The sequence below is a fragment of the Antedon bifida genome, chromosome 8 (assembly GCF_963402885.1).
Source record: "Antedon bifida chromosome 8, ecAntBifi1.1, whole genome shotgun sequence".
In the NCBI taxonomy this organism is placed as follows: domain Eukaryota; kingdom Metazoa; phylum Echinodermata; class Crinoidea; order Comatulida; family Antedonidae; genus Antedon; species Antedon bifida.
Genome location: NC_136233.1, coordinates 23,816,013 through 23,835,684, shown reverse-complemented (window position 1 = coordinate 23,835,684; position 19,672 = coordinate 23,816,013). Strand labels below are relative to the sequence as shown.

General features: G+C 31.9%; 1 protein-coding gene across 7 annotated transcripts; it reads right to left on the bottom strand.

Moving 5' to 3' along the window:
• Window positions 1-21: 21 nt before the first annotated feature.
• Window positions 22-19,576, bottom strand: LOC144851113 (C2 domain-containing protein 2-like). 7 transcript variants are annotated; one of them, XM_078708643.1, is made up of 19 exons: window positions 18,937-19,576; window positions 17,373-17,468; window positions 15,825-15,944; window positions 13,637-13,741; window positions 13,317-13,475; window positions 12,714-12,749; window positions 12,127-12,205; window positions 11,609-11,756; window positions 11,138-11,196; window positions 10,828-10,955; window positions 10,235-10,412; window positions 8,207-8,269; window positions 6,335-6,406; window positions 6,083-6,118; window positions 4,474-4,610; window positions 4,039-4,117; window positions 3,580-3,762; window positions 3,278-3,439; window positions 22-2,980 (listed from the first exon to the last, which is right to left on the bottom strand). In XM_078708643.1, exons 1-19 carry the CDS (start codon window positions 19,399-19,401, stop codon window positions 2,874-2,876), a joined length of 2,412 nt encoding a protein of 803 aa, XP_078564769.1. In that variant the 5' UTR covers window positions 19,402-19,576; the 3' UTR covers window positions 22-2,873. The 7 variants fall into 7 exon arrangements, with proteins under 7 accessions (XP_078564769.1, XP_078564771.1, XP_078564773.1 ...); XM_078708645.1 differs by lacking the exon at window positions 6,083-6,118; XM_078708647.1 differs by lacking the exon at window positions 6,083-6,118 and having other exon boundaries at window positions 4,474-4,562.
• Between the last annotated feature and the right edge of the window lie 96 nt (window positions 19,577-19,672).

The window sequence follows — 19,672 nt, the reverse complement described above, 5'->3', positions numbered from 1 at the left end:
ACGAAAGATTTGAACTAAAAGTTGATGTTAATGTTGTTTTATTGAACTACAATCGAATTGAATGAATGAGCTACTACATATAATCCACTTAATACATTATGTAGCCAAATGTGAGGCAATACAATGACACAGAATAATCATTTTGAATGAAAATTACTTAATTCCCCATAATGCAACTTAAACTTATGGGATCCGTCAAAGGCAGGCAATCTAACAACATGATGTTGAGCTCCGAAGATCAAAGTTTATATATGTGGCTGCGATACGACAGTTCCACGGCCCTCTGCGCGCATAGTACAGTACTGTTGGTATTTGTCGCAGCCAGACATAAAATCAAATGCTTGTTACGAGTTATTATGTTGGCAAAGCGAGCTCAGTGTGTCCTGTTGTTAGATTGCTTTGGTCAAAGTAAGGCTGAAAAGGGGGCGTGCTGCCACATTACCCATATTCCCTTACGTTGACTCTTTTCATCGGGTTCGTATAAATCATCACATAATTAAACAAATTGTATTTTAAATGATGCCTAAAAAGAGAAACTTCGCCACAACAAATCGTAACAAAATAACGTGTCGTATTGAAGCATAGCAACATAACAATGTAACAACTTGATGATTGTTAATGATTGGTTATACACACAATCCATGTTTTGGAGATCAAGAATGTTACGTCACCACACCCACTTTCAGTCATATCGATATGGTCGAAGTCGATTTGCATGAGTGGTTATGAACACGTGTTTAACGCATTTCCCGCGCGCGCGAGACAGTAGTGGAGACGAAATTTGAATACGCATGCGCACAAACTGACATTTTTGATTCGTGTAAAAGCGGGACGTCCGCCGGAGAGGGTTAACAGAACGCAAGCGACGGCATAACAGCATTTAAACTTACCGCGCTCAACACTTCATCAGATCAGTGTGTAAGTATAGTAGGCTTATAGGATAGAACTCGGCCAATAATGGGCGAATAGTCTTGTATACGCAAGTATAGCGATAAAATTATTTTCAATTATAACCCGCAGAAGATCACCTTTTACTTCAAAAGTCATAGTTTTTTATTTTGGAATAATCTTTTTTTTTATTTGTACTATTTAAATATAGATACAATATCTAAAATAATTAATGAATGAACTAACACTAGAAATAACAAAACGCAACTGTTGTGTATTGGTGTTGTGTTTGCTAATTATTTTGAGATTATTTATGGCAATTAAAAGCAATAAAGATGCTAAAACATAAGTATTTTTAGTATTTTTTATTATAACTACTGTGCAGGTGGCATGCTAATTGCAGCATAAACAGACTACGCACATTACGTATTACTATTATTCGGAGGAGAAACATTACAGCAAACATTTTAAAGATTGGTTCCCATTGGACGCAACGCAAGGGTGGTGTACGCGCAACGCAAGGTTGGTGTACGCGCAACGCAATTCGGATGATCCAGTGTCGTGATTGGTCAAATAACGTTGGGCTTACATGTACGTCCTTGTGTTGCGTCTCTAGAGTTAGAACCAAGTTTTATCCAATCGTTGAACGTTTCCATGATACCCGAAAAAGTGACATATTAATACACACTCAATCAACGCCTACAATTACATAGCTACTACACACAGACATCCTAGTCTTCAAAATAACCAAATAATAATATAATTCCACAATACTATTTTTAGCAAATTAAAGTTAGTTCACAACGAAATTTTATATTTTATGATCTAAAGAGTATATGGATATCACTAGGATGTTGTAGATAGGAATTAATTTCAATCCATTGAGCTGTAAATAATTTAGTAAAGCAAAATATATCAACTAACCATCACATTATGAGTTGTTGCCAAGATTACCGTATAAGCAATGTTGTTGTTGTTGCTTATATACATACATATGTTATTCACCATAACTAAAATTCACACACAAAGACTAATACTATGTTTACCAAAACAAGTCTACGTTCAATATCGACTGTACACAGTTGCTTTTTTAGACAAAAATCCTGATTTCATTAATTTACAGATTTTTAAATTCAAGTCACATGATTTTCATGACAATTTATTGTTTCATAAATATAATGTATTGGCATAAATAAGTGTTATTACTGTTCTACACAATAAATACTAACATAACATTTATTCATATTCATTCACAGATTATTGACAAACATACAGCAGAAGTCCAGCTCCTAATGGTTTAATACTCAGCATAAATTAGTATATAAGCTTAATATAAAGCAATGAAGAAGGAGCATTTATAACTTATTATCTCTGGTGTTCAGTTGGGTAACAATTACACATGCATTCTCAATCCCTCAATAAGCATCTTGATAAATACCACCTACATACAGTTGAAACAATTGCTACATATTAATAACTTTTATCCACCATTCTTTGTAACTACTTTCTGGTGCAAAAATGCAAAAAAAAAAACATTAGACAGTTTGACAGGAAAAACAAGATATGGTTAGGCTGCACAACAAATAAAAATGAAATCATGCAGTGATCACGTGAACAAAATGATGCAGGTGCAGGTATTTACCATGTGACTAATATAATTGATCATAGTTGATGACATGTGATGACCAAAACTGAATGCCAAGAACTGACCATGTGAACAACTTGACATTGTCTTGACTTGATCATTTGACTAATGTAGGGTATCATTCATTAATCTTTATTGCAACCGTAAATTTTCATTTCAATTGAAAAAAAAACATCTTCTTTTTCACTTTCACCACAGGTTACACTAGTAACTACTGCCTAGTTCATCTTTATTAGTTCCCTTTTACCTGTTTGGTTGAATTTTCAAACATTTCTCAGCAGACAGCTGAATATTTTTTTTAAAACATTTCACCAGTAACCTATTTTGGGAACTTTTCTGGTCACACAGCTGCACTAACTGGTTTATGGATGTCACTTGATCGTGACCCCTTACTTCCTGTTGACTTTTGACCTAAGCTTGGCAATTCATCTGCTTTTCGGATGTTTCCTGAAGAAACAAGAATATCAATTTAAAATTTCAAAAAAAAAATTCAGAAAAGAGATTAATTTATTATAACTTTATTATAAACTTGTATCATTATTAACTTTATTATAGTAACACTAACAGTGTGTAAGTTTAAAATACAACTACTACAAGAGGATAAAAGTTACTCTTATTCTTACTCTGCAAAAACGACATCATAAATCTGAATATAAGAATTTAGACAAACAAGGATTTAGAAACAAATGAAACCCTTTGATTTAATGTTTGATAACAATGTACTTTCTAAGGGATAGTTAATACCTGTGCTAGCAGAGCGGCTTGGTGTATCAATAACTTCCAGTTCACTAGGAGCCAACGACACAGACTGGTCCGATGAATCTAGGTCCCCTTGTGATGAATACTTCTTCTTGCGATCTTTTTTCAAAAAACTCAAAATGCGTTTCTTCCGACTAGGTGACTTTTCTATTTAAAAAAAATGGTAACAACAATTTTTAAAAATAATAAAAAAATATATACCGTATATATATTACCATTTCTTTTTTTTTTGGTAATTTTTTCCCAATATATTTCTAAAGTTCAACTTGTTACTTTTGATCACTTACTTTTATCTTTAGGTGGCAGGTCTAGAGTATTTGACCTCTCTTTCTTTGTTAATGTCATTGATTCTGGTGATAATGGCTCCTGCTGACTTATAGAATCACTAGCTGTACTATGTCGCCTTTTTTCTTCTTTAGTACTTCTTTTAAATATGTTAAATCGTCTTTTACTTCGGTTTGGTGAAGCATCTAAAGGAAGTTCAATTTATTTATTCTGTATATTTATTTATTCTGTATAATAAGTTATCTCCGTTGAAGAGTTGAAATCTTTAGGTGAATTCTGTTTGGGATAACAACTCATTTTGCCAGTTGTCAATAGATTATTCATCAAAATGTAACAGCATTGAGAATTTAACAAATGGGATTTTAAATTCTTTCTTAGAAACTAGAAACTTAGTAATATAAGCAATTAAGTATTGGTAAAAGCATATGTAGTATTATGTTGGTTACTTAAGATGAACTTACCACGCTTAAATCCATCACGTGAACCCAAAGAGTCTACTGGACTAGGAGGAGGCAACGTCAATGCTTCCTCTGTTGGCATCTTCATTGAAACAAGAAAAAAAAAGGAATTACAAACATTTCTCAAATTGGCTAAATAATTAATATTCTTAATTGGAATAGCAAAAACTCCTAAAATGAATGACAGTGTGTAAAGTACTATAATACAGTCAACTCTCCCAATACTGGACACACTTGGGCTGGCCTAATATGTTTGGCTTTTCTGGAAATGTTGGTATTCTATTCATAATGTGTTTTGGTGGTAAAATGGTAAAAAAGAATTTGGGAAATTTTGGACCTCAAAAAATATCTGGTTTTGGGAGAGTTTATGGTTTTCAGAGAGTCCAATATTGGAAGGGGCGACTGTACTTTAAAAGCTATAAATTAGATTGTCAGTACCCTTGCTACGCCCTCTATGATCAGTGTGCTTTTCTTAGGCTGTGCACCCCCAGCAGACTCGTGGTCGCTCAAGTGTCGTATTGCTGCTTCTGTGATTGAATTATTTGATACATTTGGGTCAGTAACTGTTATTAACTCTGTAAATTAAACAAAATAAGTTACTGAAATAAAAACATCGGTCTCTTTAATATGGGCACAATACAGTATAATTATGTTTTATTACATGAATGACATGTGGAAGATATACCTATGTTGATACTGATTGCTGGTAATGGTAACATTCAATGTTTACAACATGAATGACATGTGAAAGATATACCTATGTTGATACTGATTGCTGGTAATGGTAACATTCAATGTTTACAACATGAATGACATGTGGAAGATATACCTATGTTGATACTGATTGCTGGTAATGGTAACATCCAATGTTTACAACATGAATGACATGTGGAAGATACACCTATGTTGATACTGATTGCTGGTAATGGTAACATTCAATGTTTACAACATGAATGACATGTGGAAGATATACCTATGTTGATACTGATTGCTGGTAATGGTAACATTCAATGTTTACAACATGAATGACATGTGGAAGATACACCTATGTTGATACTGATTGCTGGTAATGGTAACATTCAATGTTTACAACATGAATGACATGTGGAAGATATACTTATGTTGATACTGATTGCTGGTAATGGTAACATTCAATGTTTACAACATGAATGACATGTGGAAGATACACCTATGTTGATACTGATTGCTGGTAATGGCAACATTCAATGTTTACAACATGAATGACATGTGGAAGATATACCTATGTTGATGCTGATTGCTGGTAATGGTAACATTCAATGTTTACAACATGAATGACATGTGGAAGATATATCTATGTTGAGACTGATTGCTGGTAATGGTAACATTCAATGTTTACAACATGAATGACATGTGGAAGATATATCTATGTTGAGACTGATTGCTGGTAATGGTAACATTCAATGTTTACAACATGAATGACATGTGGAAGATATATGTATGTTGATACTGATTGCTGGTAATGGTAACATTCAATGTTTACAACATGAATGACATGTGGAAGATATATCTATGTTGAGACTGATTGCTGGTAATGGTAACATTCAATGTTTACAACATGGAGGAAATAATGTTGACACTAATGGTAATCTACAACATAGTGAATGTTGATAATAATGTTGACGCCCATAGTAATCTATAAAGCTCTGTTTACACCAAAAACAAAACAAAATGTGATGTGCCAATATATGGACATGATGATGTCATATCACTACCATATTTAAGCATATCACTACCATATTTGTTGCACACATTTTTCACAAAGTGTTATAGTGTAGGCAGAGCATAAGATGGTGAGGTTGATAATGATTTTGACATAAATAATGAATATATAACATGATGATGTTGGCATTGTTGGGTTCTCCTCAAAACCCTGAATAAAATGAATGTGAAACATGTTACATGTTACAATAATCTCTGATCATTGTTCAATGAAACAAAAATAATCATATAAACTTTGACCTATTGGAATGAGGATTAATGAAATTTAAATCAACTATTACCAGACCTTCAAAATAGTCTCCATTAGATGCTGAGGAGGACCCTGTTGAAGGATACAATCTTTTGAATACAGCAATATAATGATATTGCAAAGTATAAATAAACAATTTGATCTTGGTAATGCTAAGATATAACTTATTTCATTATATTGCACAAATGTATGTTACTAATTATAGCATTTTTTAGTGCCGTTAAATAACCAAATGGTTTAGGATAATAAATGATGTTATTTTGTACATCATTATGACATTAATGTTACCTGGAGTGTCCGATGACCCTGCTAACTCACCCTCACCAACATTTGATGTTGTTACCACCTTAGTTGGTATATCTGAAAAAAGATGGTGCAACTATTAGGTCATAGGTCAACCTTAAAAGTTTTTATTTGGACATGGAAGAACTAGATATAAAAAAAATTGTTTATAAATTCATTTTATTTGGGAGTTGATGGGGTTAGTGCGTGCCCCTAAGCACTACCCCTGTTCCTGGATCCGCCACTTATTATGTTATTGCGTAATGATCAAGCATATATACAAGCATACATAATGCACTACATTCTGTATGGAATTTTTGAAATATTTTGAAAGCTGTTGTCTTTTTATGATCTTACAATAACATACTGAAGAAAGCTGGTTAAAAATGGCATTACCAAACATTTAGAAATGTTATTAAGATAAAATGATGGCATAAAACATGATTTAGCAACTTCAGATTAAAATGCTTTGAGAAATATATTTCATCATGTTGGAAAAGCGAGACGTAGTGACGGCATCATTTGTAATTCAAGAAAAAACAGACGACATCTAATTGTGTCATAAAACTGATGACATCACAATTCATACAAGATATCAGTAAAAATAATTGATGACATCATAAATAATGAATGACATCACAACTTACTGGTGCCATAAACATTGAAATAATTGATGAGATTATAAATCAATTTTGAAGGAAAAATTACTGGAATCTTGACATTTATATTAGTTAATTAATTAGAGTGCGGAAAGTAAATATGCATTCTATCATTAATATACAAAATGACTACAAACATCCTGAAATAAACAAAATAAATAAAAGTGAGATGGAATATATGTAACATTTAAATGTTGGTTAATAATATGATTATACAGCTACTATAAAAAAATAATATTTTACAATATGTAAGAAACACTAAAGCAAAAGATGAATGATACTGACCCAGATATAATCCCAGCCCCAGCATACAATAATTTTCATACAAACTCAAACATTTATAGGCCTAAAGCTCTGTCTACACTATCAAACTTTATGTGACAAAAAAATGTGATGTGTCCATATATGGACATGATGATGTTATATCACTACCATATTTGGGCATACAGTATCACTACCATATTTGGGCACAGCACACATTTTTTTTTGTCAAACTAGTTTGATAGTGTAGACAGAGCTTAAGGGTAGTATCAGGACGGGTTTATATTGGAGTCAGTAAGTAAAGATGCTGAAACCTACAATTAGTATAATATATTAGTATTCATTCATCTACTACATTTGCATGCTAATCTTTCAGTTTAATTATACAGGTATATACATTATATAAATATTATTTTTAAATTAGTGTGTTGTTTGTTTAGCTCTGTCTACACTATCAAACATTATGTGACTAAAAAAATGTGATGTGCTCATAATGGACAGGATGATGTCATATCACTACCTATATTTGGTCACATCACACTTTTTTTGTCAAATTAGTTTGACAGTGTAGACAGAGCTTTAGTGATTATTGGTTGTACTAGTTAGGGTCATGTAGTGATTTTCTACTCAGGTTAATAGACTAATTTGTTTTGTTTTTTTACAGCAACAGGGACATTTCACTTTAAAAACCACTCTGGTAATAAATGTGATCACCCTCATTGGCTTTATAATACTAAATTATTGTTGTTGTGCTTATTCCTTACATAACTATGCATTTTAAAACTGTAATTAAGAAAATATACATAAATATAATCAAACTATAATTGCATAAAATTAATAAAAATATTAAAATCAATAAAGAAAACAGGACAAAAATGCCATGAAACAAGTGGATATGATGCTGGTTGCCATGGTGAAACATGCAAATTAAATTTTACTAGGTTTTGTCGTTGCTTGCCTTGATATGTTGAGTGGTACCAAGAGGCAGGGCGTGTCACTGATGGATTAGTGCGAGGAAAGACTGCCAGAAAGAAAAACAACAACACACATTGTCAACATTTGACACGTTTACACAACACAGCACAACATATTAGATGGTTTCAACTTAACACGTTTAATGCCAACACTGTGACAGTAAAGCTCTGTCTACACTATCAAACTAGTTTGACAAAAAAAGTGTGATGTTCCCAAAGAGGGTAGTGATATATCCAAATATGGTAGTAATAGGACATCATTGTGTCCATATATGGGAGCATCACATTTTTTTGACACATAAAGTTTGAACGTGTAGACAGAGCTTTAGAGGAAAAATGGCAAAATCAGCTCTGTGGTCATGTTACAAAGAGTTGTCAAAACATTATAGATTATCTGATAAAAATCCTAGAAAGTAGGAAAGCTTTTTGTCATTTTTCCCCGACTGTTAATAGGATTCTGTTTGATAAGTCCAATCATTCTATCCTCCCACTCCTACCTCATTTAACAAATTGATGATATTATCAAAGAGCTACTTCACAGTGGTACAGAGTCATACTGTTTACAACTATACACAGAGCCATTAACTTGAATCCCTTGTACACTTATCATTGGCATGAAACGTGTTAAAATGTTATAAGAAACAATGAGCTGTAGTTAATGATAATTGAATTCTACGGTCGTAGTCCTAATACTTTAGATCGTTAGATAACGCCATTAAGATATTACTCAACCATTAAAGTGATATTTTGCTACAATATAGCCAACCCTCGATAATTACAATCATGCATGTACTGTTTTACCATGCAGCATTTTTATTTTTATAATACTAAAACCTATTCATGCATCTATTCTATTACCCTGGATGAATTTTGAATACCCTGGATGAATTTTGATTACCCTGGATAAATTTTGAATACCTTGGATGTATTTTGATTACCCTGGATGTATTTTGATTACCCTGGATGTATTTTGATTACCCTGGATGAATTTTGATTACCCTGGATGTATTTTGATTACCCTGGATGTTTTTTGATTACCACCATGGATGTATTTTGATTACCACCATGGATGTATTTTGATTACCCTGGATGTATTTTGATTACCCTGGATGAATTTTGATTATCCTGGATGACTTTTGTACCCTGACAGTGCAATGCAATTAATCATTTTTACTACCCTGAAAATATATGGGGTACTGATGCAAACAGCATTAATACTACCCTGGATAAATTGATTTGTCACACATGCAACTACAGTATTATTATACCCTGGATAAATAGCCCATGCAATAGCATTATTGCTTAACTGAATAGATTTATTTAAAAACAGCATGTTATTGTAGACTTAATTTAACATGCAAACAAGTATTCATTCTGCATTTAGCATAAATACGATTAGGATCCTAAAGTATTTGGTAGGATGGTATACACAGTATTTGTTAATACCTTGGAAGCTGGGTTTGTATACAGAATAACAGTATATATGAGAATGCTTATAGAGATACTTCACAGATGACACATGGTAAAGTCCAAGCAGGTTATTTAATATATGAACTGTCAAACAATGTTGAAAGCGTTTGAAGTCTTTGTCAAACAATAATATATTATTAATACTCCCATGTATACACACCAATCTACAATAACACCGTTTGTATATGAAACTAACATTAAAGTTAATGAATGTAATGTTTATTAGTGGGTAACTAAATTAAATTTGATAAAGGTTTACAAAATAAGAACACATGAAAATATAAATAGGTACCTAGATATGAACAGTAAAACCAAGACCCTATATATGAAAGGTGTATAATTAAGACCATGGATATGAAAGGTGTATAATTAAGACCCTGGACACCAACCAACTATAAAATAAGCCCCTGGATATCAACTGAAAATGAATCCCTGGCCAGCATCAATTGAAATCAAATAAATGTAGACCCTGGACACCAACCAACTATAAAATAAGCCCCTGGATATCAACTGAATTTTAATACCCTGGATATAAACCATACCATTTTGATTTCCTTTAAGAGAGGTTCTTGGTTTTGCAGTTGTTGTCGTTACTGTTGTTATGACAGTACCATCTGATGCAATTGTGCGTTGTGTTGATATCTTCTTTGACGGGGATGCTGCAGGCTTTAATGATGCACTCACAGATTCCAAAGGTTCAGCATATTCCATGAATAAAAACTATCAACACAAATAAATAATACAATAATAGTTTTGGTTGCAGTTTTCAGCAAATATGTGTACCATGTATAGAATGTTGATTTTAGACTACAGATAGGTACCTAGATATTAACAGTATAACTAAGACCCTGGATATGAATTAGTTTAAATATAATAAAGGCCCTGGATATCTACCATGTAGAGCATGTTGATTTTAGGCTATACTCTTAGTTACATATTAAGATTATATAAAGACACTCTAATGAGGATGTTTTGGAATGCTGCTGTTGACTGCTGGAAGATACACAGGTCAATGAGAGTAATTGATTTCTAATAAAATGTACAATGCACAAACAACTCTATACTGTGTAATGCATGGAGGTAATGTTATTAAAAATGCTTAACATTCTGTGTACTTTTAAATAAAGCACTATACCTCAACAGTTATTGAGCCTTTAACTGTCTCATCAGGTCCACCCCTTCCCTGTAATGGAATAATCTGTCTAGTGCTCGGATTACGCTTCAGATTTTCCAAATGAACTTCAGCCCCACCAAGGAAGTCATCTGTAAAAAAAAAAAAGAATTCTTGTTAAAAAGTATATTCTACCACAACATTTATCTTTCAATATTTCAAAACATTATTTTCACCCCTTCCTTATAATGGAACAATCTTGTCTACTGGTTAGTAGAAAGACAGTTCAGATCAACTGCAATATAGTGCAATATAACAAATAAATGCATCTTACCAGCATGATCACGGTCGTAAACTTCAAATTTCAGATAAAGACTGTCTTCATTTAAATCACTGCAGAAAAAAAAGTGTTTTTAAAATATAAATTCTCTCACAAAAGTACTGAAACTCATTTCTCCCACTATTTGCATTTTGGAAATCAGACATTTTGAGCCAGACATTGTGTTGAGTGTTACTGGATATAGACTTGCATCTTGATACAACTAACTGCAAAGTAGCTTTTTGCATCAGTGAGTTAATTGGTCAGATGTTTTGTCATACTCTACTTATAATTACAGTCAACTCCTCCAATACCTGATTCTTTAAAAACTTTTCACGAGATTTAAAAGGTACCAAATCCTTTTTAATATTAAAAACACATTGGAATACTAGAAGAATTTCTAGAAAACCAGAGACATTAGGTAGACAGAGCTTAAGTTTACAGGTGTAACTTAACTTAATACGCTATAAACATTTTAGAACTTACAAAAGAAAATGTTCATCCCAAAATGGATTGCTGGAGCCTTTGATGACGGTGGTTTTGTGCTTTTGTAGAGGGCAATCTACTTCAACTACACAGTACGGGTCACTGCCTGTTGCTCCATCACGATCTCGTAAACCGTTTGCTTTGATAACTAGAATTAAAAGAAAATACATGAGTTATGGCTTAGTGGTTATGAGGCCTGGCTACCAATCCAGGGTCCTGGGTTGAAGTCCTGTCAGGATTTGTTCTAATGACAAATTACAACTCCACTCCAAAGACTTGTATTATAAGACTTTGTTTATGTAGAGTATCTTGTGTATATTAGTGTATGAATTCGCTTATGGTTTTCCTAAATACTGTACAAATCAGATGATAATACAGACGTTGTGTTACTGTAATCATTTTTTTATTTATTTTTATTTTACTATACAGTAACGGGCTAAACGTACTGTCAAACACTACACAAATTTAGAATAACTCTATGAGTCAGGACTGATACCACTTAGGCTAACTGTCATTACCTTTGACCATAAGTCTGCGTCCCATACTTCTTGGTGGCTTTGATGGAGCTCCGTTTGTGAACATTGAACTAATGTCATTCTGAAACATTAACCAATTCAAATTTTGTTACATATTTAACAAGGAAACCCTAAACAATTTCAAAATATATATCACTATAGTTATATGACTACAGCACATTCATATTTGGTGGTATATTATTGTAAACTTGAATTTAACTAACCAATAATATTTACAATTAGCAAATGGCACACTTGTTATGATCAATCCATGTGAACACGAGTTAACTTTTGGGAGCCAATGAAAAATGTATCTAACATTGTCATTATGGGCTGAAACTAAAGATATACGCAGTTTTAGTACACACTGCAGAAGCACTTAATCACTACGCAAGATTACTAAGTTGGTGTTAGCACTACCAGACACTAATAACTCTAGTAAGGTGGTGTTGACTAATGCAAACAACACCAGTAAGATGAGTAAACGGTGTAGGAGAACTAAGTTGGTGTTAGGACTACCAGACACTAGTAAGTAAACGGTGTAGTACTACTAAACACCATGCATCAGGATTGGATAAGACCTTACCTACCAACGTAGGAACTCGCTTGGTAACTATGGCCCGTAACTAGAAAGGAGCAAAGGGAGGCAATAGGCAGGGTAAACTTGTTTATTAATTATTGCTACACAAACAGCAACCAATACTAGCCAAGCAATTAAGATTGGTGATGATGATGAAGATGATGACTGGCAAAAAAATGTAATGTGCCCATATATGGACATGGTGATGTCATATAACTACCATATTAGGGTATATCACTACCATATTTGGGCACATAACACTTTTTTTTGTCAAACTAGTTTGATAGTGTAGACAGAGCTTAAAAGATGATATTTGATAATCGTCAATGATATGTCAAAACCTGTGTCTGGTCTCAAACAAAGCAATTAGGTATGGTGCATTTACAATAGATATTTATATTTTTTAATTAGTACTTAATAGTAAATAGATATATATACTTTACAAAACCCTTTTAGAATCTTCCAGTTTACCTCTTAAGACACTATATTCAAATATCATTCATTCATAATTATATTCATAATTACCATTATATTAACATATTTCTATGACATAGTAGTAATCTTTTGTAATAAAGTCAGAAATATTACTAAAAAATAGGATGCATAAACTTACCACAGGTATAAATCCAGACGTTAAAGGAACACTTGCAGATGAGGTACATAACATTGCATCATTAGCCAGTGCAATGGTTGGAATAGTCAATGTTGTACAGGCTCCGATTAATGAACCTTTAATCACGTCTTCCACCACTGTCATATCAACTGTCTCTCCCTAATAAAAAGAAACATTGCTAGAATATTAAATCAATCCATTAAAAAAAACACCTTGTAAACATTTATTTTAGTTTGTTCATTATCATATCTAATTTTAATATAATAATGATCATATGGCTTTGTTAAAATCTGACATTGATAATGTAACACGTTCTGTACCTTGCTAATGTTCTGTGGTCTAACATTAAGTATAATGTTTGGTTTTCCATCAAAGCTCCCAGTAACTACAACTTGTTCACTCGCACACTGGACACGAAATTGTATCTGAAAGATAATTTAATTTTGTTCACAATTAACAAATAAACACACTTTCTTTTGAGATGTTTTTTTACTCCCTCTGGAGAGCATGGGCTGTTGTCAGTTTATCCAGGTAAGCTAGGCACAAAATAGACGATCAATTTTCAAATTACAAACATGTTTAAGGGGATACATTCATTGAATAAGAAACATTAGACATACAATGTTAAACATTTAGAAACACATAAACACAGAAGTCATTATTAACATTTAGAAACACATCACAGAAGTCATTACTAACATTTAGAAACACATCACAGAAGTCATTACTAGCATTTAGAAACACATCACAGAAGTCATTACTAGCATACAAACTAAGTTGCCAAGAAATAAAATATTGCTTTACAGCCTCAAGCATTGTTCTTTAGTAAAATGTAAGTTGTTTAACATATATTCGATTTTATTTGGACTGTTACGGTATTTATTGAGATTTAAAGAATGTCTTTTTCATCTCTCTTATCATTTTCCACTTTAATGATCCACTTGACAATCACGTGGATTTTTAAATTATTTATGTTCTTTACTTGTACTGTACTTCTCTTGACAAGGTTAAAGTATTTAATTAATTAGCTGATAAGCTTACTATCAACAGAATGGAATCTTGTTCTGTTTTAGAAATTTGTTTTCTGTATATTAATAATTATTGTTATTAATGGGTTATCATGTTTAATATCATGATACCTTGACACACCTTTCATAGATTGAGTGGAAAAGTATTAATATACAGAAATTATGTACAGCATGTAAATAAATATTATTGTTCTTAATAAAATATAAAAGTGTTGCTGAACGAAAAACTAAAAACAATGCAAATAATAAACATGCTCCATGTTAATAAAACCTTTGTAAATTCCTTTAGTAAAACAAAAGAATGATGAAAATAAACAAACCTCTATTTTGAGCTGAGATCATAAATAGTGCAGCATAGAAAAAGAATTACAAACCATGAAAGGCCAATAATTAGTCATGTCTTAAAAAAACCATAGCAACACGTATTACAAGTATGCAAGCTTTGAATAAAGAGGACAGACAAGCAAACAGCCAAGATGTGGTGAGACAAGATGAGTGAAGAAATTGTCACCATGATAATATTGGTTCGTACACGGAAAAAAGTACTATTAAACAATCGTTTAATATTGTGTATTGCATGCCATGTGACCATGCCCACATTCATCCAATCAAATGACAGGAATTTATTTAGGTGTTACTGTTATATAATATTGGTTAATTGATGTTGATACAGTAGAACAGACTGATATTTTAATGCAGCTCAAATGAAGTTATGAACTACTATTTTATTTTGACAGACAATAATTTGTTAGCGATCTCCTGGATACACACCTGTGATATTATATTAATGGTCCATGCATGAACAATAAACGACTACTAATTCTATATAAATGATGATTATGATGATACTATGTTGTACAAAAATAAGAGGGTAGACAGGTATATACTAGAGAGTATATAATGCGAGTGTGTTAACACAAGTGGGTAGTATGTGAATTGAACAGAGAACAGAGAAAAATATGATATATTATTAACATAAATTATTTTATACTAGCAAGGTTACACTGCACTATGGTTACAGATTAGGTTTTACAAGGAAAGAAAATGCTTATTATTAAATTAATAACTATATATGATGATTTTTACCAAAAGGTAAGTATCACAGGCAGATTGGTAAAATGGTTGGATAACATTGACAGAATAAAAGAATAACAATGATACAGTATATGAAACAAAAACAGTAGACAATATTTATATTGGAGCAATGCTATTAATTCATAATTCTCATTTTTCATAGCAATTTGTACAGTATACACTCTATAAGTTTCAACAATTTTGTGACAATATTTCCATAAACCTCTTTAATTCGTATACAGCACATAGTACTGTATACGCACACATATTTTATTTTTAACAATACGAATCAGTTATATAAATGAGAATTATAAAAATAAAACATTATTTCTGTACATAATAATTCAATGTCTGCTATTTTTTGATAAGGAAGTTTGCGTGTGAAATAAATAAAACTGCAACATACCTTGCCAGTTAGTTCTTTAATGTTGACCTCACAAGTTGTAAGCTTCATTGTAGCCGGTGTGTTTTGAGTTGCAAATGCAACTAAAGCAATATCTTTAGCTTCTACAATGCATGATATAGTCTGAAAAAATAATAATTTACCTTTTTTATTATTAAATTATAAAGTTAAGACTCCTAATAAGATTTTATTTCATTTTAAAAATTAAATTGTACAGTATATTATAGAGAGATATTTTGTATTGTTTTATTTACATAATTGTCTCAAAGTATTTCATGACTTGATATGAATATTCATGAGCCTATTCTATGCAGTAACATTAAATTAAATTGAAGCATGTACAAGTGACACTGGTTTAACATTCATGACATGCTTTCATACATCACATCCACTACAGGAAGGTAGACTAGTTTGTCAGACATTGGTTTAACATTCCTCCATACATCACATTCACTACAGGAAGGTAGACTAGTTTGTCAGACATTTGTGGCATGTACACTACAGTACACTCTAGCATGTCCACAGAGCAGAATTGTATACCCTACCCAACAATCACATATAATTATCAATTTAAAGTATTGTCCCCCAAAAATATGAAAAATAAAGATTAATAAAATCAGACTTTGAGTTTGATAGTTTTTGTAGTTAATCACTTCTGTAGAAAAAAAAAAAATTTTCACTTAAAAAATGACAGCCAATTTGCTTTTAGTTGCTTTATTTGTATATTTTTTTTAAAATCTAATCTTCGGTCAAACTGAATAACTATGTTTATTTATTTATTTTATTTCTGGCTGTTTACTTTATCGTTTTGATTTAGCTTTTCGCTTTTTTTGTTTGTATCTCCATTGAGATCCAGCTACTGATACCCACAGCATTGTCATTTTTTTCAGTAATTTGCCTTTGGATTTATTTTATTTCAACAATATTTTACGAGGGTGGTCCATCCAGCCGAAGCTGATCAAAATGTGAAATTAAAATGGCATATTCAACAAACAAATTTTTTTTCCAGCAGGACAATATGTCTTAATGATGTTCAAAATCATGTTTGATTTATATTAAATTACTTTTTAGCTTTCTACTTGATTGAATCAATAGTTATCATCATGCTTAAATTACCTTGTTATTCTTATTGATTATTATTTGGTTACAAAGTTAATGTTGTTTGTAATTTGATACAAAGATAATTCATAAATCACTGTGTGTTGTAATATACAATATTAACTGTTTTCAAACACATTGACCCTGGTAAAATGTGCTGAGCAAAAAAACACATAGAATTTCTTAATTTAAAAAAGGACCCATGAAAGTAAACTTAAGCAATTTGTGTTAAAGTGTTAACAATATATTAATATTAACTGTTTTCAAACACATCAATGTTGAAACACGTTGACCCTGGTACTCATCTTTATACTGTACCTGTGCTGAGCAAGGAACCACATGGAATATTTCTTAATTTTAAAAAGGACCAATGCAGATCTTCCAATAAAGGAAAGTACTGTAAACTTGAACAATTTCAGAAAAGTGGTTTTAAAAAGTGTTAAATAAATTTACCATCTGATCTCTCGGACCAGATTCCGTTTGAACGCAGCTAAACTTCGGCGGCAAGCTCCCAGCTTTTAATCGATCAAACGTAACTTGAACAGTACCCTGCAAAAACAAATGACTAATTTAAATATTCAAATAAAAACTTCAAATATATTAAACTTAACTAATTGTTATTTTACTACACATTAACAATAACAGAAACTACTGCTGGTAGTGGTAGATTATGTCAAAATTGGTTCCTGTACTATAATAAAAGACTATTATTTTAATTCACAGAATATCAATTGAAAGTCTGTACAATAAACAAAGAAAATTTTAAAAAAACATAAAAACCACAAATACAATAAATTATAAACAAGATCCTAAAAATGTGGTTTTGAAGCTGTAGAACAATCCACACTCTGTACAATGTTTTCCTATCTGCCTTACAATTGTTTTTATTCAGAAATCACGAAAAAAGTGTTTTAAAATAGACACATACATTTATATAAATTTTGATGAAATTGTACACATCAAAAAGGCTCAATAATGGAGGATAAAATACTCTATGGTTTAATATAATATTCATAAAAACACATTAAAAGGAAATGTCAGGATTAAATGCATGAAATATTTATATTTAATAAATTTGAGAAGACAACTTGAATTTAAGAAGACGAATCATTGAAGTATGTACTTAAAGTGTTTTACATCAGAAAAAATTGTTATTTCTTTATCGACAACGTCTTAGTGCTACCTTAATGATCTTCCTGAGGTGGCAATAGAACATGTGACCAACAACAGGAAATTAAGACACGTCCTTAGATCTTTCCCTGCCGCGTTACTTACAACACAAATGAACTTGGTTCATTCAATGAGTTGTATGATATAACGATGACTCATATTAATATTAGTAATTCATTCAATGTAATTTTATATTATATTCAAATGTTCAATGCCATCTTCAATTTTGTATTCTATAAATACTGTAGTTAATACTATTCGAAATTATAAATTATATTATTAAAATTTACAAATTATATGATACAAATAGAACAAAACTTGTCAATTTATTGTAAAAAGTACAAATTTATAATTCTTTAATTGAAAAATTAGATGACAAATATCCTAATTAAATAAGCAAATTAATGCATTCATTATCTTAGTGTTCAAGAAATATCACAATTGTTTCAAAATGGTGCTTTAAAAAATGTATTCATTCAAAATTGAATGTCTAAACAAAATTCAACAGATGAAATAAAATTATTATTAGTATATTTATATGCTACATATGTATATGTGCTACATCTTGCATGCAATTATAAGAGTATGGTAATCTTCAGTATATGTGTGTTTATCTTCTTTGTTTCGTTCTTTCTGCATTTTTTCTACAGTCTATGTTCCCCCGACACCTGTACTCTCATCATGTGCACCTGGCTGGGGCCAGGAAACCAGATACTGGAAGGCATGGGCAATTTATGGGCACTCGTGATAAAATAACCACACAATACGATACCATACTGTACATATATAATGTTAAAAATAATTGGACAAATAATTTAAATTTGTTTTATGAAATTTTTTATCTTACCCCATGCTTTTTTGCTTGTTCATTCAATGCTCTCATCCAATTCGTTACAACCTCTGGTGTTTGTGTTTGGTGCATGTAGAACCAAGAAACAAGGGAATTTATCCATTGGCATGGTTCGTCTAGGCCTAGGCCTCCAGCAGCCAAACCACCAGGTCGAGGCGAAGCCTGATTTCCCGTCAACGTTCTCGTAACAGCTTGGTCTTTTTCATCCTCGAAATCAACATTATCCTTCCTCTTTCGACGTTTAAAATCAGCTAACGACACAACAGTTATAATTAGAAAACAAAAACATACAAAACCTAGAACAAAAATATCTATAACATCGACAGAGCCTGTTTGTATGTCTTTAGCTAAATCGCCGGCATACTCCGCCATATTATTGGCGATGTACACGGCTCGCACCGCTACACGGTCAGCGAATATTCTAAGTTGCTCAGTCATATTTGGAGAAAATAAATAGCTCATTATTCTTGACTAGGTGATCCAATTACGTCCTCCATAAATTGCAGTAACATAAAGGTCATTAGAAATGTTTTGATGAGCCGTCGCAAGTTTGAAATTCCAGGCGATCTACTTTAATCTCACTTAAAGTCTCAATGACATTGGCAACCGGCAAAAGCTAGGCCTATCCGCGATGCTCTCAGAGTCTCGCGTCGCACCTTTTTCAAAAGACAAAAAATATCGATTTTCAACATTTCACACAAATTCGCGCAAACAAAGCAAAATCTAATATTAT